General features: G+C 49.5%; 1 protein-coding gene across 1 annotated transcript in view; it reads left to right on the top strand.

The window, feature by feature from the left end:
• Positions 1-27,379, top strand: part of CLEC16A (C-type lectin domain containing 16A) — a 234,582-nt gene that overhangs the window by 70,572 nt on the left and 136,631 nt on the right. Inside the window, 3 exon segments of the mRNA XM_070362887.1 lie at positions 8,315-8,444; positions 13,182-13,282; positions 25,855-25,977. Of these exon segments, the coding sequence (XP_070218988.1) occupies positions 8,315-8,444; positions 13,182-13,282; positions 25,855-25,977 (354 nt within the window).

Here is a 27,379-nt window from a genome sequence, read left to right as displayed (position 1 = left end):
CTTATACCCCATTTGCTTTCCTATCTGTATTTTCTCTCCCTCTCCACACACTGTCTGTCTGTCTGTCTCTCTCTCTCTCTCTCTCACACACACACACACACACTCCTTTTTTTCTGGATAGGTTGCATCCAGCACACCCCTTCCATCCTAAACTCTTGAGCCTGAATTTGCTGAGTGCAGGGCGTTCTCCGCTGGGACCACTGCACAGTTAGCACCGTTGTAATGGGTTCCTTCTGCCCAGGTTCTCCATTGGCCTGATGACACCCTTTGTAGCATATTTCCTCCCTCCAGGGACAGAATCCAGTCCAGGGTCAGGCTGTACCTTGGATTACCACGTCCCTTTACCCTCCTTTACTCTGGATATTTTCACAGTCTGTCTTTCTCTTTTCCAACTTTGACAGTTTTGAAGAATACAGAATCTCCCCCACCTTTGTTTTAATAGAACGTTCCTCATTCTGTCTTGGATGTTTCTTTCTGATTAGGTTGAGGTTAAGCGTTCTTGGTTGGAGTCTGGCACAGGTGACATGTCCTTCCCAGGGTGTCACTTCTGGAGGCGCATGATGCCCTTCTGTCCTTCATGGGTGATGTTAATTTTTGCCAGCAGGTGAAGGTGTGGCCCAGCTTCTGCACTGTATCATTACTTTTTCTTTTAGGAGCTAATTTGCAATCCATGGGAAACACTTGGACATAATGCAGATATCCTGTGCCTCATTAAAATCTCCCCTTAGAACCTGCCTGCACAGATCCCCTTCCTGTTGGTGGGGATGTAAATTGGTGCAACCACTCTGGAAAATAGTATGGAGGCTCCTCTAAAATGTTAAAATAGTGTTATCAGACGAACCAGCAATGCCACTCCTGGGCGTGTATTCAGAAAAGATGAAAACTCTAATTGGAAAAAGATACGGGCATCCCAGTGTTCATAGCAGCACTATTTACAATATCCAAGACATGGAAGCAACCTAAGTATCCACGGATAGATGAATGGATAAAGAAGGTGCGATGTATATACACAATGTAATATTACTCAGCCATAAATAAGAGTGAAATAATGCCATTTGCAGCAACATGGACGGACCTGGAGATGGTCAGACTAAGAGAAAGACAAATATCGTACGACAGCTCGTATGTAGAATCTAAAAATATATATACAGATGAACTTACAAAACAGACTCACAGACAAAGAAAACAAACCTATGATTATGAAAGGGGAAAGTGGGGGAGGGATAAATTAGGAGTTTGGGATTAGTAGACATACATTACTGTATAAAATAGATAAGCAACAAGGACCTACTGCATAGCACAGGGGACTATATTACTATCTTGTAGTAACCTATACAAGAAGGAGAAGGCAGTGGCACCCCACTCCAGTACTCTTGCCTGGAAAATCCCATGGACGGAGGAGCCTGGTAGGCTGCAGTTCATGGGGTCGCAAAGAGTCAAACGCAACTGAGCGACTTCACTTTCACTTTTCAGTTTCATGCATTGGAGAAGGAAATGGCAACCCACTCCGGTGTTCTTGCCTTCAGAATCCCAGGGACAGCGGAGCCTGGTGGGCTGCCGTCTGTGGGGTTGCACAGAGTCGGACACGACTGAAGCGACTTAGCAGTAGCAGCAGTAACCTATAATGGAAAGAATCTGAAAAAGAATATGTATATGTTGGAGATACAGCAAGGTGACGTATATGTATACTAATGAATCACCTTGCTGTATACCTGAGACTAACACAGTGTTGTCAGTGAATAGCACCCCCCTTAGCTGTGGCATCATTGCCGGTCCTTGCTGAGTCTTTATTAGGATCGCAGGAGAAGGCTGGTTTCCCAGTGTCAGCGCTCGGTACTGCACTGCAGGCGAGATTCCTGCCTCCTTCCCATTCATTCATCTATCTAGCCTTGGCACAGACTCACGGATTCCAGTTTTTTAGTGGTTTGTATTTCAGTACTGTATTTAATTAATTGGGTGCTCACATCGTCCCAGATTTGACCCTTGAGAACCCTTTCAAGCTGGCTGCTACATCTTTGTGATCTGCCCTCTTCCTTTTTTTTTTTTTTAACAGTTGTGACACTTTGTGTCATAATAAGGTATTCCAGGTTCATTTTCCACCAACTCTGCCCTTCCTCAGGGTTAATTTCTCTGGAAAGCCCTGTTCCCTTTCAGCGTCAATGACTGAATGGTTTTCAGCAGGCCGAGATCTGGGCACCAGATGTGCTTCTGACTACATGGGGTGTTCTGCTATTTGAACCCTTCAGTGAACAGAGCTAGGAAATACATGCAGGTATATATACAAAATGCATGTTACCAACATCTCCAATTCCAGTCAGTCCCAGGAGTGTTTTTTCTTGACTTGCCGCACTCGTTTTGATGTCTCTTCCTTTACAGTGAGAGGCTGGCTTCTAATGACATCAAAACATTTACTATTTGCTCAATCCTATAACACATCTTTATGAAGTTTCAGAATTGTTTGATAAATCAAGAGTTGTTTACAGTTCCCTGCCCCCTGCCCCCAAATACTTCACCTGTTCCTAAGCTGAAGGTATAGACTGTGTCATAAACTATTTGGGTTTGTCTATCTTTCCTTTCTTTTCCCCCTTCAGGATAGATATGGTATTCATTTGAAATATATTTTATATTTTAGTCTCGCTCTCTCTTTTTTTTTAGTTAAAGCTTTGCCCTTCCCATTTTTATTGATTTAATTTATTTCTCTCTTTAAAAAAAAATAGTTTGGAACATTAACCAACTCAAAACTATGCAAAAGCATTTGTTCAAGGAAATATCCTTCTTCCCACATACCTTCCATCCTGTTCCCCTCCCTCTTGTACATAACGAACTTATTGTTTTCTGCAATATCCTTCCTGGGTTTCTTTGTGTAAAAAGAAGCAGAGGTGTGCATGCTTTATTGTTTTCCCTTCTTTCTCACACTCAGAGTGCAGTCCACCATATATGCTCTTTGGCCCTTGGCTGTCTCCGCGTAGCCCTGCCTCCGGAAATCGCTCTGTGTCAGTTCACAGTGGCCTTCCTCATTCCTTTCCCAGCTGTGCCATGTGTACCATGGTCTATTCAATCAGTCTTTATGCTCGGACATTTAGGTAGTTTCCAGTATTTTGCAATTACCAATAATGCTGTGGTGAATGCCCTTGTGCCTGTGCATTTTCATATCGTTGGAGGTGTGTCTTCCAAATAAATTCCTGCAAGTCGGATTGCTCAACTGAAGGATATAGAAGTGATTTAAAGTTTTCTCTGAAAATGTATTTAAGTAAAAAAAAAAAAAGTGTGAGAGTTCGAATCAAATGATTAACAAGTAGTTCAGGCAACGGAGACACGGCAGAAATGGTAAAAGCAGGCCCATGACTGAAGTTTGAGCAGAGCTGGACTAGGGCTTCCCCGGGGGCTCAAGTGGTAAAGAATCTGCCTGCCAGTACAGGAGACGTAGGAGACTTGGGCTTGATCCCTGGGCTGGAAAGATCCCCTGGAGGAAGAAATGGCAACTCACTCCAGTATTTTTGCCTAGGAAATCCCATGGACCGAGGAGCCCGGCGGACTGCAGTCCACGGGGTCACAAAGAGTCAGACACAACCGAGCATGCACGCACAGCGCACAGAGGACTAGGTAGAGCTTCAGTCCCTTTAACCTCTAAAACAGAAACCTGGTGGGCTAAGTGGGGGCTCCTGGTACGATAACTGAGGTTCAGATGGAGCTCCCTGGGAATTCATCATCAGCGCTTGGAATCAGAGAAAACCTGTCCACGTGAGCCCCCGGTCTGCTTGCCCTGGTGGCGGCAGCATGGTGCACGTACCCTGGGAGGGGAGTGAGGCCACACCAAGGCAGGCATGATGTCAGCAGGGAGCTGTACAGAACCATGCCAGACATCCTGATGCGGCATAAAGAGGGGTGCCCTTTGAGCTTCCATCACCAAGGCCAGATCCTCGTCAGCATCCACTTTTGAAGATGGCTGTAGGGTCCATTTTGGAACAGTGAGACTCTGGTGAGAACCTGTCCTCTAAAACCTGTTAGCCACTCCTCTCAGGCCCACCTGGCACTTTGCATTCAGTTTCCAGGAGCTGGCAGCCCTGGGTAGGGATCACCGGTTTCAAGAGTTTAAAGGACAAGGGAAGACCTGCTTGGCATTGGAGGAACTGTTGTGTATTTTACCTAGAGAACTACGTGAAGCAGCTCATCCTACACTTACGCCTGTTGGAGGAGTTGTTTGTTGGGGGGCGGCGTGGGCGATATGGGGGTGCAGCTGTGAGAACCGGGGTGACACAGCCAAGGTTTGGAAGCCTCGTCGTGTGTGGAGAGGCCCTTACAGGCCTGATTCTGCACCAGGAGTGACCTGGGAAGTAGGAGGGGGGCAGACTTGGCTTCTAGTGCAGATTTTCTAGCGGTGTGAAGAGTTACTATCAAACTTCCCTGGCGGTCCAATGGTTAAGATGCTGCACGTCCACTGAAGGGAGCATGAGTTCGATCCCTGGTCAGGGAAGTTCTGCATACTGCATGGTGCAGCCAAAAAAAAAAAAAAAGAGTCATTCTACTTCTGGGTTTCTGTTTCCTCATATTCAGTCTCTAGGACCAAACTAGTGGTTTTCAGGCCATTTTGTGGGAAGCTGCAGAATTCCTGAAAGGAGCTTCAGGGGCCTCTGTGGAGGGCATGAGGGGACCTGTGGTCAGAGATATTTGGGCACCCGCCCAGCCTGCCCCTGGAACAGCTCTGTGCTCATCTCTTAGCCTTGGGAAATTGTTCAGAATCAGTGTGCACTTGCTAACACAGTTTGGTGAGCGCTAGGCTGACTTATCTTCAGCCTCATCTCTGCTCCAGAACTCTCAGAGTGTCCAGGGAGATTAAAAAGCCACAAAGGAACAACTACATCACAGCAGATGGAGGCACTAGGGCTTAGCCCTGTAACCCTGGGGAGTCCTCGGAGCTGAGTTCCTGCTGTGTCAGCCCAGCAGACCAGGAGGAAGGGTGGGAAGCAGGTCAAAGGGTCACAGGGCAGACGTCAGAGGCTGGCACCATTGTCTCACTTGGTAGTCTTCAGATGACATGTCTCAACAGTAAACACATATGTAATTCAACATGCATCTCCCCAATATATATATATACGTTTATTATGGACTATACGTATTTGTATTAATGTGCAAATGTTATGTACATCATAACATGAAAAAAATAGATTTTTTAAAAGATAATAGTTAAAAATAAGGAGGTTTTGCCTATCAAATCATCTTGCATACCCACTGGGATATCTGCACCCCACTTGGGAGGAGATGAGAGTTGTTGGGAGGCCCTGAAGGAGGCTAGTGGAGGGAGTATGGGAGGAAGGAAGCAAATGGTGCTTCTCAGATGGCAGCGCCTCCTGCCCTCTGCCGTGGCTGTGGGCTGCATGCACTGTGGTTTACTCAGTAGCTCTTGGTGAATTGACTCAGTGGTTTTGTCTTAAATTTAGCTTCATCCTAAGCAGTAGCATCCACAAAACAGACTTTCTGTGCAGTTAGGATTTTCTTCTAATGCGTGTTAAACACAGACTGTGCAAACACATGGCACTTAAAACTGGCGTGTCAACCCCGACCTGTGTGATGGGGCTGACCCCGTGGGGGACTCTGACCTGTGTTGTCTGACTTCAGACCACGCTGGGAGGGAGGGGCCTGGTGAGAGCAAGCCCCCTCCCCCAGGTCCAGGCCCATGGTTGGCGTGGGGGGGGGCGGTGCAGTCTTCCCAGCCAGAGGACAGTCGCAAGCACAGTCACCTTAACAGTCCCAGAAGGGAGGCCAGGATGCAGCCCACCCCCATCAGGACACTGCACACACATGGATCGCAGGTTGGAGGTGCTCTACACATCACAGCTGCAGAGCGTCATTGCCAGCCCTGCTTGGCCCTAGGCAGACCCGTCAGACATGATCCACTCCAGGGTTTTGTATTGAGCATTTGCCTTATGCCAGGCCCTGGACTAGACACTGCAGTTCTGGTGGAGGACAAGACAGATACGGCAGCTGCTCTCATGGAGCCCACATCCTAGGGTGGGGAAGGCGGACAGGAAACAAGCAAACCAGTAGAGAATGTAAAATCCAGGTGCAGGTTTCTCCCGAAATCTGAAAGTAGAGACTTTTAGTGAGAGAAGATGGTATAAAGCCAGGATGCAGTGCCCTTAGCACACACCTTGCTAACAGATGCCCAGAGTAGATGGACCCCAGGCACCAGCACAGCTCACAGCTACGGCAGCTCGACGCTGAGGTGCTAGCGACCTCTGCTTCCCAGGAAGGAGTGTGGCGGGGCCGTGTCCACACTCAGGGTGCACGCTGCCTCTGTAATGACTGCTGCAACACCAACGCTAAATGCTATTTCTGTTTTTCTCCTATTTTTGTAAAAGGGAAAGTCCTTTTCAGGTTTCTTTTGGTTAGAAAAAACAGGTACTAATACAGGTCTTTCCATAAAAGCCAAGTGGCCTAAAAGCAAAACTTTAAAAAGTGAGGATACCTGTAGTTATAAATACCATAAAGTAAAATCAAGAAGAGTGGGGAGGGGACATCTCTATGGAAGAATTCCAAGTAATTTATGTAGCTGCCCTCCCTTAAGGAGACAGAACATAGCTCTGTAATCCTCAAGTTCGTGAGCTGCGCTTAATGACTTGCTTCCGAAGGGTATGGGATGCAAGGAGGAGGAAAAGTCCCTCTCCAGTGGAGGACTCTGACCAGCTTTCCCTTGTCCGAGTGATGCAGATGAACATCCCACATCATAAGTCATGTTGCTAGGCTGTGCCCTTGATAGGATATGATGAGACAGCACTTCCTCTCTGTGGTCTTCCTCCCAGAAACCCATAAGCCCAGTCTAATAATAGGAAGAATGTCGCTGAAACCCAGATTGAGGGGCGTCCTAAAAATGCCCAACCAGACTCCTCAATCCATAAGGTCATCCGGAGGAAGGGAGGTCTGAGGAACTGTTTCAGCCAAGAGGAGCCTAAGATGTGACAGCTGGATATAACATGGTTATCCAGGCGGGGGTCCTGGAACTTAAAAAGGATATTGGGGAGAAACAAGGGAAATCTGAAAGACGTATGGAGTTGAATTCATAGTAACTTGGAGAGGTAGAGGGAAAACCGATGGGGAGGGTGTCTGAGAAGACATCCCTGAGACGGCGACGTTCAAGTTGAGTCTCAAGTGACGTGATTGAGTGGTGCCTGGGGAGGGAAGACTGGGGTGAGAATGTTCCAGGCAGAGTAAGCAGCCGTGTAAAGACCCCGGGGCAGGAGCAAAGCCATGCGGGTCCAAGGCGAGTGACAGGAAGCGCAGGACAGCTGGTGGGGCAGAGAGGGCCCGGGGGTGCAGTCAGCGGTGGTCAAGGGCCGGGCCGTGCGTGGCCTTGATACCGTGGACAGCATTTGGATTTTGTTCTGAGCATGATGGGAAGGCTGAAGGGGACCTGGGCTAATTTCTGCTTAAAATCACTTGGTTCTGTGTGGACAACAAATTGGGGTTGGGGGTGGGGGCAGTGGGCTCAAGATAAGCAGTGGGAGGCTCTTGCTTGGGTCAGGGGAGACGATGGCAGAGCCCGGGTGCTCGCCTGTCCTTCATGAGGGGACACACAGGTTCGTCATCCTTTCCCCTCACCGTATTTCCTGAAGATGGGGGGCAGCCCTTGAGCTCTGGTTCTAAGAACTAAGTGTTTGATGGTCCACACCCACTTGTTGAGGAACTCTATTATAACAGGGACAGCTCACGGCACAGCCACCATCCACCTCGAACTCAGGACACTTTCCTTCGTTGGTTCAGACCTTTTTCTGAAAATGAAAATGTACACGGTGCTCAAGTCGGGTGCTATGAAAGTTGCCCCTATTTAATTGGGAAAAATAAAGCGAGGTCCCTCCCCTCTCTGCTCTCTGGAAGCTGTAAGTGGGAAAATAAAACAAAGGCTTTGGGCATGGCAGAGCCCAAGCTACAGTGTAAACAGGTTTGGAATATCTTTAGTGGATTCGGTTATGTTTTATTAACCGCATGTCATTTCTTCCACGCTCCTCAATTCCTCTGGGAAGGAAGTGTGGTATCAATAAAGGAGAATAGATAACTGTGGAAGTAAATCATGGTAATCTGGGCTTTCCTGTCAAGATGAGACGCCGTTTCTTGACATTGCCAAGCTGAAAGGAGAGGGGGGTGCGGGCCCCGTCTTATTGCTCCCCGGCGTGGGTGTTGCAGGGGCTGCTGTCGCCACCGTCGAGTGTTTGCTGGGTGTTTGCAGAGCGGTCTGCTGGTCTCCATCTGGAGCACAAGCGTGTCTGTGAAACTCGATCCGGGGCCGCGCGGGCTCATCCCGGTGTCTGTCTGCTTCCAGAGATAGAGATGGTGATCATGGAGCGCAGCAAGCTCCCGGAGCTGGCCGCCAGCACCTCCGTGCAGGAGCAGAACACCACAGACGAGGAGAAGAGCGCTGCCACTGGCCTGGACAGCGTCCAGTGGAGCAGGTACTACCGGCCGGTCGGAGGGCTGCCCCCGAGCCAGCCTTCAGCTGCTGCTCGGTGTCTGGGATGAGGTGGTGAGGGAAGTGCCCTGGCCGGGTGCCCACGGAGGGTAAGCCAGGCCTCGTCCCACCACCCTGGTAGCCTCTTCTGCTTCCCAGCCAAGCCATCCTGCTGCTCCCCACCCTGGCCTCCAGAGGTGCCGCTCCTCTTGAGAGACCACGGGGACAGAGCTGGCCCTCAAGGCCATGGTACTCACCCTTTAGGATGAATGACTGAGGCACGACACCACCATTCTAGGCACTTCGGTGCTGGTCCTAACAGGGTGTGGCCTTCGGGCCACTCCTGGCTGCGCCCTGCTGCCCCCAGGAAGGATGCCCTTGGGGGCTGCCCCCAGGAAGGATCCCCTTGGGGGCAGCATTTGGATTTTATGATCTCATTCACTCACTGCTGCCGTGCTCACCCCTATCTGTAGGGCTTGCCCTGGTGACTCAGCGGAACTGTCTAATGCTGCTGTCCACCTTCGACTTCTTGCCTGATGGCTCGTTTCTATGGCTGCCCAAACTGTTACACTATGCAACCTTCCAGACGCCAGCTTTCCTGCAGCCTGGCTGGAGCACCACCCCTTCCAGAAGGAATCGGGTGGAGGTCTGCTGCCAAAGTTGCAGGGAACTGTTAGAGGGCTTCTCCATCTCAGTGTTATTTCCTTTTTTTTTGTTTTTTGTTTTTATTTTTATTTATTTATTTATTTTTAAAATTTTATTTTATTTTTAAACTTTACAATATTGTATTAGTTTTGCCAAATATCGAAATGAATCCGCCACAGGTATATCCACATCAGTGTTATTTCCTTATCAAATGCCTGCAGTAATCTCCAAATCATGTGTCAGTGGTAGTGAATGCACAGCAATGTGGTTTCTCTGTCAGCCTGCAAGGCATTCACTTCCTAAACTCTCATGGTGGATGAAATACAAACACACATACTCATCCTATTTATTAATCCAACTTAAAGTGAAGTCTTGAAGCACACCAGTCTTTTCCTGCAGGTCTTGTTTATCTCTTTGCTTGACATGTGTTTCAGTTATCTAACAGAAAAGATTAATTTTTTTTATCAGATGCACAGGGGAACCATTTTTAGTTTTGATTAAATAAAAATCTTTGCAGCACAGTGTGGGTTATCAGTTGTACTGCCAAAGAAAGAAAGTGAAAGAAAGAGAAGTCGCTCAGTCGTGTCCGACTCCTTGCGACCCCATGGGCTGTAGCCTACCAGGCTCCTCTGTCCATGGGATTTTCCAGGCAATAATCCTGGAGTGGATTGCTATTTCCTCTCCAGGGGATCTTCCCAACCCAGGGATCGAACCCGGGTCTCCCGCATTGTAGACAGACGCTTTACTGTCTGAGCCACCAGGGAAGTCTGGTGTACTGCCAAGGACCTTTCTAATTTTGTTTTGTGGCCAAAAAAAAAGTAACACTGGGAGCTCTGAAAATTAAGGGAATCATTCTAAACACAGAAAGGGAGGGGAAGACAACCTTTAGGTGCTTGGCTCAGCTTTAATTAGAATACAAATCATTAAAAAACTGAAAATAGCTTGTCATGAGGGATGTGCACCTGCTTACCACATCATTGCATGCTCAGTTGCTCAGTAGTGTCTGACTCTTTGCGAGCCGGTAGACTGTATCTGACTCTTTGTGAACTGGTGGACTGTAGCCTGCCAAGCTCCTCTGTTCATGGGATTTCCCAGGCAAGAATAATGGAGTGGGTTGCCATTCCCTTCTCCAGGGGATCTCCCCGACTGAGGGATTGAACCTGCATCTCCTGCATTGGCAGGCAGATTCTTTACCACTGAGCCGCCAGGGAAGCCCATTCAGTTTCTTAGGATCTAATAAATGGAAACAGCATGTATTTTGCATAGTGGGATAATACTGTAGCTTTCCTAAAGGAGGAAAAACACTCGTGTACTGTCAAAAAGTCAACAGACCAAAATGTTATATTTGAGTATTGGAGTTGAGACTTTTTTTTACCCCTGAATCTTAGTGAAGGGAGGGGTTTTCTTCAAGTTGATTGAGATTGTTTTTTAACTTATGGTGACTTTGGCATCTTCTGCCACGTTGTTCGTAGTGGAAGCTGATCCTGTGTCCTGAGCTGAGCCACATGCAGACCTGCAGCCCTGAGAAACTTTGAGCAAGAGCTGTGCTCAGCTCTGAGACTGGGCGCCAAAAAGAGACTGGCCCCGGTGGAGAGCTGCCATGGGCTTTGCAAAGGTGTTGTGTTGTTGGTTGTCAGAGACACCCCTCAGTCCCCCCCCCTCACCTCCTGGCACTGAGCCGGGAGGAGCGCATGGAGGATGAGGGAGGGGACAGTTCTCCTTGACATGAACTGGACCTTGACATTGGTCCACTTTCCACAGAAACAACATAGAGCAAAGTGGAACTGTCCTCATATTCCCCACACATGGTGGGCTATCTCTGCATTCATGGTGAAATACAGAACTAAGAAACCGGAAACCACTCAGAACCTTCTGTCTTTAAAAAAAAAAAAAGAAACTTAAAATTTAAAAAGTTAATAGACATTTAGAAAATGTAAAAAACCTTGAAAAGTATAAAGGAGGAAAAAAAGGTCTTCATAATTCAAAAGCAGCTGTTACTAGCATTTTGGTGATTTCTTGCCAGTTTTCAATGCCAGTATAGTGGAAATTCTGCCCTGTTTCCCCCCAGTAGCTTATACGATACTATGTCTATTATTTTTGTTTTTGGTTTTCTCTAATATCAAACCCCAAGTATCTTTTTCACTCTACTGTACTCTTGGTAAATACAATTCTAATAGCTTCATAATACTTTGTCTCATAACAGATGGTTCATTCACGCAGCCTTCCCTCTGCTACTGGGCATTTGGTTATTTGTATTATTCCCAAATGAAAATACAGTCCAGATTCCAAGCAGCTGGTTTGCAAAAAAACAAAGTGTTTTTTAATACTTTATCCTGCTCTTAAGTTTGGAAGTGTTATTGCTGGGGGCTGAGAGAAAAACAGATCCACACATGGCAGAACTATTCACACATCAGAATGGTGATGGCTGATCTGGGGCGGGGGAGGGTCTGGGGCTCCAGAGAAATAGAACTTGAAAGTAAATGTTCCTTAAAAGTTTCTTCCTTTAATTTCTGTGTATTACATGTTTATTTGAAATGTTATGACAAGTGCATTTCACTGCTTTTCTGAATTTTTCAATATGTTTTGAATCAGTGATATCTTTGTGGAGTTCAGAAGTCAAAAAAGTATAAAAAGTTATGCAGCGAATAGGTCTCTGTGTTTCTCTGCTGCACCTTCGCGCTCCCCCTAGTCAGCAGTGCTGACCGTGGCTTATGTCCTTCGAGGGGTTTCTCTGCTGCACCTTTGCGCTCCCCCTAGTCAGCAGTGCTGACCGTGGCTTATGTCCTTCGAGGGGTTTCTCTGCTGCACCTTCGAGCTCCCCCTAGTCAGCAGTGCTGACCGTGGCTTATGTCCTTCGAGGGGTTTCTCTGCTGCACCTTCGAGCTCCCCCTAGTCAGCAGTGCTGACCGTGGCTTATGTCCTTCGAGGGGTTAAGTGTGCCCTTTGTCACTCATTGAGCCTCTCTGCTCTCTTGGCTTCAAGCTGGCATCCGGGGGCAGCCACAGACAGTCACAGGGTCAGAGCCTTCTGCCAACGGACCAAATCTGTGCACATTCTATTATCCTCTTGTTGAAGTCTTTCCAGGCCAGGCCCTTCAGCCAAAAGGGCAGCATTCAGGCTGTATCGTTTGTGTATTTGTAGCTGCTCAATAGATCTCACCCACAAAGCATCAGAGGCGATGCTTCCTATCGATCCCTTCTAACCAGGGAAGGTCGGCCCAAGAAACTGCCGGGTCAGGACCTGCCAAAGCAAGATCATGGAGAAGTGCCTGTGGAATCCTCAAAAGAGAAGTGCAGCAGCAGCTCACGTGTCTGAGCATTTTTCACCTGAGCCTGGGCCTGTGTTAATGCCGCTCTGTTGTCATTTCATTTGAACCCTCACTGTAAACCCTGGAGGGGTTCCTTCCCCATCTCACAGATGGGGGATTGTAATTTACCCAAGGGTTTGCAGCTAAGAAGAGGCAGAGTCAGCATTTGAACCTCAGCAGTCTGGCTCAAGGGTTCACAGTCTAAAATGATCTAGATTTATTGGTACCTTGTCTGCTATTGTGAGTCTATCACGTTGCCCTGTTTCCCTCATTTTCTTGTCGCTCTTTGAAGTACTGCTGTGGTGTGTCCGTGCTCTGTCTGCCCACTGGCTTGGGAGTGCCATAAGACCACACTTATCCCCAGTGTCGGGGACAGCGGGTGGACCATTGTTGAGTAATTGGTCGGTTAGCTGTTCCTTAGTCAGTTTCCCCAAACATGACAGCTTCCTGGGGCAGAGCCTGCCTGTCGATCATCTCTGTGTCCTCCGTGCCTGGGGCTGAACTGGGCACATGGTGGCTGTGCTCTATGCTGCTGGTGCGTGCATGCTCAGTTGTGTCCAACTCTTTACGACACCAGGGACTGTAGCCGGCAGGGTCCCCTGTTCATGGGATTCTCCAACCCAGGGGTCGAACTTGTGTCTCCTCTGTTGGCAGGTGGGTTCTTTACCACCAAGCCATCTGGGAAGCCCATGCTGCTGGTTGGAGGAGGCAGGGGGTGGGCGCTGTGAAGGGCAAAGGCAGCTGGCATCCTGTGTGCAGGCGAGGCTCACGCGGGCCCCTCTCTTCCAGACCCTTCCTGGATATGGTGTACCACGCCCTGGACAGCCCGGACGACGACTACCACGCGCTCTTCGTGCTCTGCCTGCTGTACGCAATGTCTCACAACAAAGGTGAGCCACTCAGCTCGTCTGCCTTCAGGGGAAAGGACAGCTGCTTTCCTTGAAGAATTTCCTTTCTGGTTTTGGCAGACTCCCACAGAACCTCCCTACAGCCTCGTTAGTTTCTCAGGTGCTTTTCTGCACACTGAAGCCACAGGACTCGGTTACTCAGGCAACACGGGGGCGGGTGGTGGGTGGTGGAGAGGGAGATTCAAGCGTTGACTGTCCAGCGCAGCATGACTGTGTTCACACTGTGGTTTGCTCTTGACCCCTCGGTCTACAACTGACTTAAGCTTCTGACCTCTTTCCTAACAACAGAACAAGAATCAGTCAAACTGCAATCTTGGTTTTGCTATTTATAATAGTCAGTGCACCATTCTGGGTTCAGAGCTAAAATAGACTCTGAGTGGATTGTGTGGAAGTGTAGGTTTCCTTTCTGAAGAAAGGTGTGGTTCTCTGGCTTCCCCTGTTGAGGCTGAGCGGTCAGGATCAGCCTCTCGCGGAGCTGAGGGTTTTGATTAGGATCCATTCGTTCACTTCCTCTCTGAGAACAGCCGCTGGTTGTGCACCACCTGGCTTGGCACGAGTGAGTTCTGAACCCACCACATCAGAAGCTCTTTGAAGGAGAAACCAGGAGTATTCCTTCTGGCCCCTGCCAAGCACAGGGCTCGGCATAGCTGAGACCTTGCATCAAGGTCTAATGTTTTAGTAGGTTTTTCAAAAGCTTGTTGGGAGGTAGTTAAAGGTGGGTTTTACTGCCATGGTCTACGGTGGGAGTCATTTAGAAAGCACTTAACAAAACAGAGTATGTATTTATTCTGAAATAATTGATGATGATAAGTTGTATGCGTGCTTACTGCGTGGCTTCAGTTGTGTCCGACTCTTTGCAACCCCATGGACTGTAGCCTGCCAGGCTCCTCTGTCCATGGGATTATCCCAGCAAGAATACTGGAGTGGGTTGCCATTTCCTACTCCAGGGGATCTTCCCGACCCAGGGATCGAACCCGTGTCTCCTATGGCTCCTGTATTAGCAGGCAGATCCTTTACCACTGAGCCACCTGGGAAGCCCTTGATAAGTAAGTTGATTAGTGGCAAAAGAAGATACAGTGAAAAATGCCCCCTTTCCCACATTTGTCCTCCACCTCTTCTTCAAAGGCCATTTGTGTTAACAGTTTCTTGTGTCTTTTTAAAGATACTTGTGCAAGCCCAAGTACCAAGTATATATGATTTTATTTCGATGGGTTGCCTACCCTCAACATGAATGGAGGTTCATTCCTTATTATGGTCTGTTCTGTACCTAGAACTGCCTCATGCTTTTTAATCCTACGTCTGTGCCATCGTTTGTTCTGCCGTCCCTTATCGAATGACACTGAGGCCGTTGCCAGGCTTTTCCTACTCAGATGGAGCCAGCCGTGGTGGCTCTTGTCCTGTATCAGTCACTGTGCTCATGTGCGACTGCTTACATCTAGTCTGAAGTGTCAGTCGCTCAGTCGTGTCCTACTCTTTGCGACCCCATGGACTTTAGCCCACCAGTCTCCTCTGCCCATGGAATTCTCCAGACAAGAATACTGGAATGGGTAGCCATTCCCTTCTCCAGAGGGTCTTCCTGACCCAGGGATCGAACCCAGGTCTCCTGCATTGCAGGCAGACTCTTTACCATCTGAGCCATCAGGGAAGCCCAAAAGAAGCATGGCAGGCTCCCTCTGGTGTCTCCCTCCACAGTCCCGTTGATTCCCTTGGCTTCTTCGATCCCTTCCAGCTCTGGCTCAGTCGCTGGCACACGGGAGCCCTCAGTTCCTGGGAATAAACAGAGCTCCAAGCCTGACCCATGGAGTCCGTCCCACCTGTGGATCGCCTGCCATCTGTGCCCACTTCCCCCCAGCTTTGCACTCCAACCTCCTGCCCCTCACATGCTGGAGGCTTTGACCTGGGTGATTGAGCACCACCTTGAAATGTCTGTTTATGCCACACTCGTCACCCATAAATATACCCTAACCTCATCACACTTCCTGCCATTTCTGGTTCAGTTGAATTTGCCAGCCAAGGTTGAAACTGCCATGACCTTTAGCTCTTTTCCTCCTTTGATCCCAGCATTTAGTCATCAAGTGTTGTCATCTCTCCCTCTTTGGCCTGTCTGATCAGCAGAATGTAACTGAGCACAGTTCAATGGCTGGGTCTAGGCTTGGTGCCGGTGGGAAGGACCAAGGGCAGGAGAGCAGGCGAGATCCTGAGTCTGCCTCTCCAGTAGCTTTAGCACAGCCTTCCGGAGGAGTCAACACACGGCCACTTCATAATCCATCCTCCACAACACTGCCGGGCAGGTCCTTGTAAGACTGTGCTGTCCATGTCCTTTCCCTGTTAAAAACCTTTGGGGCATTTTTCTCTCCCTTCAACTCCAACCTCCAATAACCTGCCATTCTGAGTACCTGGATTGCACCCACCATCCTAACTTGATCTGATTCCCCTGACTTCCCACTGCGGACGCTTGGCCCTGGCCCAGGATTCAGACTCTAAGCAGCAATTAACTCTTTCACAGAGATAAACTTGTAGTGACTGTCATGGTACTCTTCAATATTCTTTTGGTTATAAGCCCCTCAAACCACCTCACATTAACAAAAAGAATCTTATGGGAAGGTCCCTGGGACAGCTCATGAGATCCAAGAAGCTGCTGAAAAGCCAAGGAAAGGGCAGGAACCAACCAACTCTGGGGACTTAAGGTAGATGGTGGTTTGGGTCCAGCAGATCTCAGGCAGGGAGTCTGTCTCCATTCCAGTTTCAGATTGGTGGGCAAGAGATCTGATTGTTGCAGGTTGGTGATGGGTCTAACTCTGGAGCAGTCAGTTGTGCCTGAGGGTGGGGTGGGTGGGGTCGGGTCACACAGCGCCGAGCCGGCCCCAGGGTGTTTCAGCTCTGTGTCTGGGACTGTTCCCGGAGAAGGGAACTTCTCTGGAAGCTTGGCAGCCACCCCATCAGTGCCAACTCACCTACCTGTTCTTGGCTAGGCTTCTACCTTCTTGTATCCGTCTGTGTCTTTTCCTGCTGTTTTCTCTGCCCTGACATCACCACCTATTGAAATTATGTTTATCCTGGAAGTTTTCTCTGAGCCCGTCAGGTGATACTCACTGTGGGTTAGTGTCCTCTAGTATGGCAGGCACGTTTTACACTTTGCTGGATGTGATTTGCTAAAACTTGGTGAAGAAGTTTTGCAGCTATGTTTCTGAGTGTTACTGGCCTGTGGTCTCCCTGTAATTCTCTTGTTTTGTTTGCTTATGTTCACCTTATGGAATGAATGGGGAAATAGTCCCTCCTCCTGAATTTCCTGGACCAGTTTTTGTAGAGCTGGTCTATTTCTTCCTTTACTATTTGATGAAATTCACCAGTGAAGCCATCTGGGCTTGGAGTTTTCTTTGAGAAAAGGTTTTAAAGTACTCAATTTCCTTAGTAGATATAGAGCTATTAGAGCTTATTTATTTCTTCTACACAAGTTTTGGTAGCTTGTATCTTTCCAGGAATTTGTCATTTCATCTAAACTATTGAATTTACTGGCACAGATTTTTTCTTTTACTATGTTCCTTTATTATTCTCTTAATGTCTGTTGGATCTGTAGCGATCCCCCTTTCAATTCATGGTATTAATTGTTTAGGTCTTCATTTTTTTTTTTTTTCCTATCAGTTTGGCTAGAAATTTATCAATTTTATATTAATTTTATTGGTACTCTCAAAGAACTTTCTTTTGGTTTCACTGACTTCTCTATGGTTTTTCTGTTTTATATTTTGTTAATTTTTGTTTTTTATTTTTGACCTTCAGCTGCTTACTTCAAATTTACTGTTTTTGTAGTTTCTTATGATGGAAATTTAGATCATTGATTACAAGATACAAATCATTACAAGATGAGCAACCAAAAAGTTTGCTCACGTTATTCCTCTTTAGTCATATCCTCCCCATATCAGTCATTGATTTTTAAACCATACTTTTTTGATAAAATGAAAGTTTAATGCTGTATATGTCTCTCTAAGCACTGCTTTAGCTTCCTGCAATAAGTTTTGATATATGCAGTTTAATTTTTATTCAGTTTAAAATATTTTACAATTTCTCTTCCAATTTCTTTTTTGTCTAAATTCTACCATCTGTGCCATTTCTCATCATGTTTCTGTTATTTTCTTTGGTTTGATTTTTAGGTTATATTTTCTTTTTTTTCCTTTTCATGCTTGGTATTTTTTGATTGGTTGACAGTTGGTATGAATTTTATGTTGTTGGGTACTGAATTCTTTCTCCCTTTCAGTATTTTTGGGCTTTGTCCTGGGACATGGTGAGTTACTTGGAATCCATGAGATCTTTCTTGAGGCTTGCTTTTAAGCCTTGGTAGTGCTAGTCCAGAACAGCCTTTAGTCTCAGGCTCATTTGGCCCCATATGGAGGCTGTCCGCTTCCAAGAACTCTGCTTGATAAGCTACGATTAGGTGGCTCATCCTTGCAGGCTGGTGGGAATGTGAGTTCTTCTCAGCCCTGGGTGAGCTCCAGGGGTTGTTCCACCCTCCTTCTCCCAGTAGGCCTTTGCCTTTGCTCACCTGCATGCCGCGGGGCAGAACTGAGCCGAAGCCTTGGAAGGAAGCCCCTGCAGGTCCCTGCGCCTCTCCCTTCTCTTCTCCTCTCTCCCATCAGTTCTGGTCACTTGCCTCCCTGAACTGCAGACTCTGCCTTCTCACCTCAGAGCGACCACGGGCTTCGTCCGGCTTCTGTGGGTCTGTGCTGAGGCCTGGAAGCTTTCCACCCGGTGACCTGGCGCAACCCCGGCCCACTGCCTTTGTCTCTTCCCTCTCGGTTCCCCTCCTGTGTTGCACGCTGTCTCGTCCTGTGTGTCGTAACCACTGTCTTATATAGTTTGCCAGCTCTTCTAGTTGCTTGAGTGAGGTGGGTACATCCAATCCCTCTTGTCCGGAAGCTGTAACATTTAAACAAGAAAGTTTTATTGAGGTATAATTGATAAACAGTGAACTGCACATTTTTAAAGTGTGCAGTCTGATGAGCTTTGACACACGTGTTCACCCATGAAACCATCATTGCAGTCAAGTCAGTGTACATACCCATCACTCCAAACGTTCTCTCTGCCCTTTGTCACCCCTCTCCCTAGGCAGCTCTGAGTTGCTCCCTGTCATTATAGCTTAGTCTGCACTTTCTAGAATTTTATATAAATAAGATCGTGCAGCGTGTCCTCTTTTTTGGTCTGACTTCTTTCAGTTTGCGTGATTGTTCTGAGATTCGTTCTTGCAGTTGTGCCTCAGTGGTCCCTTTCTTCTTTCTTTTGAGTCATATTCCCTGTGTGAATGTACCAGTTTGTTTACCTGTCTGTCTGTTAAAGGACATTTGGTTCATTTCCAGTTTTTGACCATTACAAACAAATCTGCCACGAACATTGCTATATAAGTCTCTGGACACGTATTTGCATTTTTTTCCTTGGGTAAATACTGAGGAGTGAAATGACTGAATGATATGACAGGTGTGTGTGTGTTTGTTTTTCAGAGACTGCCATGCTGTCTTCCAAAGCAGCTGTGTGATCTTACCTCCCACCATCAGTGCACGAGTGTGCCATTGGCCTCATACCCTCACCAGTGGTTGGCATGGCCACCTTTTTATTTTTAGTCATTTTAATGGATACCTGTAGTGGTGTCTTTTTGTGATTTTAATTTCCATTTCCCTAACAACTAATGGGGCTTTGCAGGTGGCGCTAGTGATAAAGAACCCACCTGCCAGTGTAGGAGACCTAAGAGACGCAGGTTCAATCCCTGGGTTGGGAAGATCCCCTGGAGGAGGGCATGTATTCTTGCTTGGAGAGAGAATCCCGTGGACAGAGGAGCCTAGCAGGCTACAGTCCGTGGGGACACAGACACAACCGAAGCGACTTAACACACAAACACACAAGCTTAATGATGTCGAACAGCTTTTTTGTGCTGAGTCTACCGTCTTCTTTGGTAAAGTATCTTTTCATATCCTTTGCCCATGTTTTAATGAATTGGCCACATTCTTACTGTTGAGTTTTGAGAGTTCTTTTTATCCTAGATACAAGTCCTTCATCAGGTGTGTGTTGCAAAGATTTCCTCCCAGTCGGTGGCTGGTCTTCTTTTCTTCACAATACCTTTCGAAGAGCAGAACTTAATTTCCATGAAGTTCCCACAGCACTTCTTTGTACTGCTTTTGCTCTGTATGTTTTCTCTCCCATTCTGGAACGACTGGGCCTCTGAAAGCAGAGGCCGTGTCTCTCTTGACAGCCTCCTGCACTACACAGTACTGAGTACTCAGCTCAGCGCCTGGCACCCGGCCAGCGCTCTGCCCGAAGTTTCTGACTGACCACCTCTGAACCGTGTGGCAGCTCCCCCGCACCGCTCTCTTGCTGGCGGCCCGCGCTCAGGGCCTCCGCAGGGAAACTGCTGTTGGGGAGTGGGTGAGGGGTGCCCAGTTCCAGGGGGGGCCGGGGGCATAAGGACAGACTTTTTATAGGGGGGCTGGCTTTGCTGACGGGCTTCCTTCCAGGAGCCCCAACGTGTGCTGTGAAATGGAAAAGCAGAGGCTTACACACCACCCTCCTTCCTTGATGTGGACGGAGAGATGATCCTGGTGAGGAGCCCACCTACCTCTCTTGGCATCTTCCTAAAAGAGTGGGACTCTATATTCGAGGGAATTTAATTCCTCCTTCCATTTCCTGCTAATGCTTTCCTTTTATTTACTCATTCACCCTTCTGACAAGTATTTCTGAAGCCATTCTTAGATGCCAGGCGCTGTGGTTAATATTGAGAACCCAGTGGCGTAGCAAACAGAGATGTTCTTGGAGGCGAGTGTGGCTGCTGTGGAGGGAGCAAGGCAAGGGTGGTGGAGGTGAAGGCAGCGTGGCGGCTGTGATTTGCGAGTGTGGAGAAAGCCAAGGGTGCAGGGTCGCCTGCTTGGGTGGTCTGGGGAGGCTTCTCTGAGGAACAGACATCAGAGCTGAGGCCTGAGAATGGGAAAGAGCCAGCCCCGCAAAGCTCTAGGGCAAGAATGCTCTGGGCAAAGGGAATGGCAGGTGCAAAGGCCCTGGGGTGGAAAAGACCTTACAGGTTTGAGTGACAGAAAGCAGTTCAAGGTGAGGCTGGCTAGGTGGGCAGGGACCAGATCATGGAGAATCTTAAAGGCTGGGAGAAGGAATTTAGAATTTATTCCAATTGCAGTGAGAAACACCTAGAGGATTTTTTAAGTAGAAGAGTGACATAAACAGATGGAAATTTTGGGGAGAGTACCCTGGCTGCTGGATGGAGAGTGAGTCAGTGGAGGGTAAGGGGTGAGGTGTGTCGGGGAAAGCTGGGAGGCTGGTTAGGAAGCTGTTGCGGTAGTCCAGGCGGGAATAATGTAGATTGAATTATGGCACATTGGCTGTGGAGATGGAGACAACTGGAAGGTTTTAACGATATATTTTGGAGTTAGAGCCAGGACAAGCTCATGGTCTGGATGTGGGGGCTGAGTGAGAGGGACATGAGGGCAGCTTTATGCGGCCATTCACTAAGATGGGGAGCTTTGTTTTGGGTGGGAGGCGGCACCACAGGAGGAGTCTGGGTGCTGCCCAGGGCCCTGCCTCCTGCCGCTGTGTGACCAGTGGTAGCAAATCCAGAACCAGCAAGGGTGGGCTCTTGAGCAGGTTTGGAGAGGAATCTGGGGTGTTAGTTCAGCACCCAGAGGCCCAGGTACCTGGGGCACCCCCAGGAGAAACTGCCTCGGTGGGGCCAGGGGACTGTACCTGGTTTCTGCTCCAGCCTGGCCTGGAGGCACATGGCTGCCTTTGGCGGGGGCTGTTTGGTGGCAGCTGGTTTCTGCTCCAGCCTGGCCTGGAGGCACATGGCTGCCTTTGGCGGGGGCTGTTTGGTGGCAGCTGGTTTCTGCTCCAGCCTGGCCTGGAGGCACATGGCTGCCTTTGGCAGGGGCTGTTTGGTGGCAGTGGGAGGGCTGGGTGTGTGGGTGGGTGATGTTTTGGTTAGGCAGCAGGTTAGCTGCACTTAACCTTCAGCCTCTCTTTTCCAGATCCATGCCCTCTCAGCAGGGCCCCTAATGAAATGGCCTCTTTCCGATAGATTTTTCATCATAGGACAATTTTAACATAAAAGCAATGTTAATAAAAACTAAATGTTAGCTCAGGCCTTCCAGTAAATCATAATAGATTAGATGCTGCACCAAAATGAATATCGCGCAGTGGAAAGGGTTGACCGGTTGGAGGGAGGCGCTCGTTGTGAGTCAGTAGGGCCAGTAATGAACTCTGGTTCCTGTCTGTAATAGCAGATTCAGTCCTCTGTCCTTTGTCAAGTCTGCAGGGCCCTGGCCCCAGGGGTCGGGGGGAGGGGTAGGGGAGTTTTGCAGCTTTGTCTTTTTAAAGGTTCCCCCACTCTGCCCACCACCATTTATCATTGTTTAGAAGAAGGATCTTGGGCTTTCGTTTTGCTGAGAGGTTGCTTGGAACAAGGATGAGAGGTATGAGAAAGGCTGAAAGATAATAGGAGGCTTTCACCCTGCAGAAAACTGGCAAAATATCATTCTGGATCTCGACTGACACATAATCAGAACTGGAAGTACATTGGAAATCAGCCCAACATCTGGTTAGCTTTCGAAATAGTTGGTCTATAGTTTTCCAAAGCTGGCAATGCTTGCATGACTCTAGCCAAAGAGAGAGAGAAAAGAGCTTTTTGACGTGACTTTTACCTGGCATTATTGTGCAGATTTGTCTGTCCACTTCTTTTTATGTTACTTCGGCCTGGGTCTGTTCCACCCCTGTCCTGAATGGGGGCTTCCAGTGAGGAGAAAGAATCCAGAAGCCAGAACTCAGGGGAAAACTTAGGAGCTGGTCACTGACATCACGGAACCTCGCCCTTCCCTTCTCTCTGGGCTTCTTTGAGTGAGTTAGCTGGGAGTTGGGCCCCGCCTGCCCCTAGCCCCGTGCTTGTTGGGTGGGAGCGATGGCAGGGGAGACTGTTCTGACTCACTGGCGAGCAGGCTCGCTCTGACCCGGCAGGGAGGGAGCGAGGAAGCGCGTGGTCTGCTGGAATCTGGACGTGCGAGCGCGGCTCCCCAGGCCACGTGAAGTGCATCTGGGTTTCTCTGGAATTTGTCTGTCACTCGGCACTTAAGGGCTGAATCAAATAGGACCATATGTTATCTACAGTGTTTATTTCAGTCAGAGGGAAATGACTAGCAAAGGAACTAGAGCCGGTTTGCAACAAAACCTGCTTCTCAGTGACTGGAAACCTGTGTGTGTGTGTGTGTGTGTGTGTGTGTGCGCGTGCCTGTCTATCCATTCATCTGTACACACGCTTGTTCCCTTGCATATCTTTGTCATATGATCAAGTTGACCTTGTTCATTCACAGCTGTCAGCCACTGTTTTATTAGGACCCAGAAGAATGTCTTAGAGACCGAGGTGGGAGAAAGAGAGAGGTGGGGAGGGAATAAGGCGCCTGGCCCAGCAGGAACTTTGGGGGAAGATCAGAGATGCCCAGAGGGGCTGTGTACAAAGCTTTGTCACGTGTTGTGTGATGTGAGCCTGCTCTCTGCTTCATCTTGACTGATGGTAAAATCTACCACACAGAATGACTTGCCACATGGAGTCTGTTTGGGGGAAAGGGCCGGAAGCAGGAAGATCACCTTGAGTGGGGAGACAGAGACCACTCCAGAGTTGGCTGGAGCGCAAACACTTCATGTCACCAGCTAGCTGCCGCCCGAGGGGTCCTGGCAGCCAAGCCTTGCCGGTGCCTCCTGCCAGAGTCGGCCGCATCACTTCCGCCCACAGCCCCTGGCCCTGCTCTCCCTGAGCTCTGCCGCATTCCCTGCCCTGCCCCTGGGCCTGGTACGACCTGGTCGTCCCTGGGCTGCTCACCCTTCAGAATCCAGTCCAAGCTGCTCGTCCCCTGCGCTGCCCCCAGACAGCGCAGCATGCCTTCTTTGGGCCTTCTGAAATAGCTCGACGTTAGCTTGGTTAGGTTGTTTTCCGATCTTTTCTTTCCTCTTACAGTACAGCTGATACAGAACTCCATTAAGCCACATTCAAAGTAAAAATTCCTATCAGCATGTGGTGATGCCAAGTCACCATTGAGCATGGGTCCTGACAGTAAGCCTGGGGTGCGCAGTTTCTGTGATCATTTCCATTGAACAAGGAGACTGTGGGTCAAGGAGGTTAACCATCAAAACAGAGGAACCTGGTGTGGCAGGAGCCCAGGGGGAGAGGGAGCCGGGCAGGGAGGAGCACTGCCTTGCGGGCGGGCGGTGGCTGTCGTCAGCCCATAGCAGGCTCCTCGCACGCTGGTGCTGCCGGCGGCTCTCCAGGTGGGGGGTGCTGCCCCTACCCCATCTGGATCCTGTCCACCTGGGGAATTATCCTGGTTCTGACTGTTCCTCTAATGTGCTCTCTGACCCTGGGGACACGACTTATCCCTGGGCCTTAATTTCCTCCCTAAAGGAAGAGGGTGCATTGGAATCTGGTCCTCTGAAGCCAGGATGTGTTTCAGTCCCCGGGGTTCCCCGCCTCCCAGAGAGTGGGGCTGAGGAAGGTCAGGATAACCTTGGCAGGTTTCTCTTCCTGTTGAGAGAAGATTTTGCCACAGATTTTCTCATTTTTGACAAATCCTAAGGGAGTCGGGGCAATAATGGGAAAGATAAAAATGGAATGCATCCTGGAAATGCAAGAGCTGGTCCGAGTCCGGGTGTCACTGGCCCTGCCGGCTGCCCCCACGTTCCCCGGGGAACCAGCAGCCGGTTCCGTCTGCCATCTTTGAAGTGGGATGGCAGATGGTGGGGTCACGGAGCTGGGTGATGCCCCGGACAGGCCAAGGAGCCATTTTTTTTTTTCCGCAGAACCACTGACTGACAGTTTCCAGAGGGCCAGGAAGGAAAGAGTAGAGAGAGATTCACACGGTGTTGACATCTCTGGAGGAAAATAAAAAAACAACAAACGACAGAAAGATTTAGTCGATGTCCCTCCTGCCGTTTAATAAACCAGAACGTTTCAGAGTTAAGACATTTAGCATTAAGATGGGATACAGAACCAACAAATTCAATTTTCATCGCAATCAAATTTTTTTGACGAAGCCACGTCGGTGCGGTCATAAGAGAGGGAGCTGCCCACCTCCAGCCCTCGGGCCTCCCCTACTCGTGTTATCTCCTTGGCATGACTTAGCCTCCGGTTCTGATCTGGAAGGAATTCAATAAAGCAAGATATATTGTTATGGTTTATTACGTCAACGTGTGAGCGTGAGAGTCACTTAGAATCCAGACGATCAGCTCTTCACTGCTATCCTCCGCTATTTTGTCAAGGTTCTAAATGAAGCGTCATGTGGGACTCAAGGGGCCGTATTTCAAGAGTTCCCAGAAGTGCCACCTTCCCCCCTTTTGTAGAATAACAGGAAAAGACGTGCTTCAGGCACAAACAGTCCTTCCCAGCTCCCCGAGCATGGAGCAAGTGAAAGGTTTGTTTCTGGGAGCTTTTCTGTGGGTGTAGTTTTCTTGCAGAGCCACGCTAGACAAGAGGCTTTGCATCACCTCTTGTCCCTCACTCGGCCTGCCGATGTGGCCCCAGCGAGTCGTCCTGTCACCCCGGCCCCCAGGTCCTGCTTTAGGAAAAGTGGCGCTAAGTTCAGTTAGATTGAGCGTGTCGTCTGCTTCCCACCTCCTCTTTCCGTCTTGTCTTTCATCTTTGAAACGCAGTTATTAATAGATTTCACTGGAAGAAAAGTGATCCCTCTGTGCCTTAAACACAGATCCACTCTGTCGGTTTTGTCCTATCTGCGCCTTTCTATGGGCACCTTTCTGCCGCCTGTGTGCTCGCCCCTCGGGGGCCCAGCTCGCCAGTTTGGTGTTAAGAACTGGAGGTGCGATCGTTGGGCAGGACTGCAGGTTCCTTTGTGTCTGGTCTGTTCCCCCACCCCCACTGTGGGACGTGTCTCACACAGCAGTGGCCTCAGGGGTTCGCAGACCAGCCCCGAAAAGACAGTGAAGCCCAAGTTGCTCCTCTCCTACCCACTTCCCAACACCCTCGCTCCCAATTGTGCCCAGAAGCGCGTCACCGGTCAGGCTAGTGTGACCTCAACAGCTATCACGTACCTGCCCGTCAGCCTTTTTAACAGAGTGGGCCTTAGTCTACAGTGAGCAGCCAGTCCACATTGTTTGGCTGAAACACGAAAGCCTTGTTGCTGTCAGCATTGCAGCCATCCCGGTTTCCCATTTATAAGTAGTGATGGAAACTGTATGCTTTAGGGGCTTCCCTGGTGGTCCAGTGCTTAGGACTCTGCACTTTCACCGCCAGGGGCCCGGGTTCAATCCCTGGTTGGAAAACTAAGGTCCCACAAGCTGCATGGCGGGGCTAAAACAGAAAGAAAGAAAGTGTATGCTTTAATAATACATTTGCTTAAGTTCCAGTTACAGAAAACTCTAAGGTAAGTCATAGCACAGGCAGTACCTGGTCGCGGCAGCAGTCAGGAAGGTGGACGGTGGACAGCCAAGATTGAGGAAGCTAAGTTCGAAGGGACCTTCTGGGACAAGGTAAGGTGGCTGCGCTGACAGCCAGCCCCTTCTCTCTGTTCCAGGCATGGATCCTGAGAAACTCGAGCGAATCCAGCTTCCAGTGCCCACTGCAGCTGAGAAAACCACTTACAACCACCTGCTGGCTGAAAGACTCATCAGAATCATGAACAATGCGGCCCAGCCAGGTGCCCGGGCATGCGGGTGGTTCCCGGGGGTGGGGGAATTGCAGGGACCAAGCCCCACACCAGCCCCAGGAGCCCCGGCCGTGCCGGGAATCCAGGCGGAGCTCAGCCGCTCCCCTGCCGCACACACACCTTGGGCCCCCCGGACCCTCCCGTCCAGCCTTGTCTTCATCCTGGGGCCTCCTCCTCTTCCCGTCCCCCGTGGTGTTTGTGCCAGACTCTCCCTCTCTTCTCCTCCCATACTCACTTCTGCTTTGGTCGGTTTGTGCCAGTGTCTGCAGCCCTCCTCTCAGGGTGGCCGAGGCCACATTTAAGCATGAACATTTGAACAGGGACTAGGCTGAAAGGGTGAGCGAAAGGGAAGGCTGGAAGGTGGGGTTGGGTGCTGTTGATAATATGTGCCTGGTGTCAGCCTAGTTCTGAGGCCTTGGCCAGTGCCGACCTGCAGCCACAGCAAGGGCTGGGAAGAGCAGGTGGAATGAAGTAGCGCAGCAGTCCTCACCTGGGGGCAGCATTGTCCCCAGGGGACAGTGTCCAGAGACGCTCTTGGTTGTCACAGCTTGGAGACAGGTGCTACTAGCATTCTGTAGGCAGAGGCCAGGGTGCTGCTCAACACCCTACGGTGCACAGGGCAGCCCCAAAACAAAGGATTGTCCAGCCCTAAATGTCGATGGTGCCACGGTTGAGAGACCCTAACTGCAAGGCAGGAAAAAAGATCATCAGGGTGTGAGTGAGAGCCCAGGAAAGGGCCCGACGGAGATGCTGCCTGGTGGGGAGAGACCCACTGAGCTGAGCTAGCAGGAGCAGTCCAGGCGGTGGGCTCAGGAGGGTAGGGGGCCAGGAATGTAGTTGCAGGTGAGGGCCTCAGAAGTCAAGGGGAGTGGTGGTCAGAGCACAGCGTGACTGCTGGGGAGTGACCGCAAGGGCTTGGAGAGCCAGGTCCACAGCCTAAAGGGTGATTTCAGGGTATCGGTAAACCCAACAGCTGTTTATTTAGCAGCTCCTGTATTCCAGCCTCTGTGTGCAAGTGATGAGGGTACAGGATGAGGAAGTAGGGGACATGAAGACCCTATCCTCTGTGAAGTCCCGACAGTCTGGGGCTCCATGTGGAGATGGGATCTAAGCCTCAGAGCAGGGTCAAGGCCAGAAGTAACTCTGTGGGGCTCATAGATCTTTTTAAAGTCACAGGAGAAGAGAGAGGCGTATCTGGGACTGAGGCCAGGGCCACTGTCCATCTCTGGAGGTGACATACAGGGGAGCCGGCTCTGGAGCCTGGCCCAGGCCCCATGTGGGGAGAAGAGGTCCCGGAGGAGGGTGTTTTGAATGACAAGAAAGACGTGGTCACTTGGGACCAAGGGACGCTCGGTGGGGCCGGTTTCTACTGAAGGTCCAGGTGGAGGAGGCA

Source organism: Bos mutus, chromosome 25 (genome assembly GCF_027580195.1).
Source record: "Bos mutus isolate GX-2022 chromosome 25, NWIPB_WYAK_1.1, whole genome shotgun sequence".
NCBI lineage: Eukaryota > Metazoa > Chordata > Mammalia > Artiodactyla > Bovidae > Bos > Bos mutus.
The sequence above is the reverse complement of the archived record's forward strand: the minus strand, read 5'-3'. Positions and strand labels throughout refer to the sequence as shown.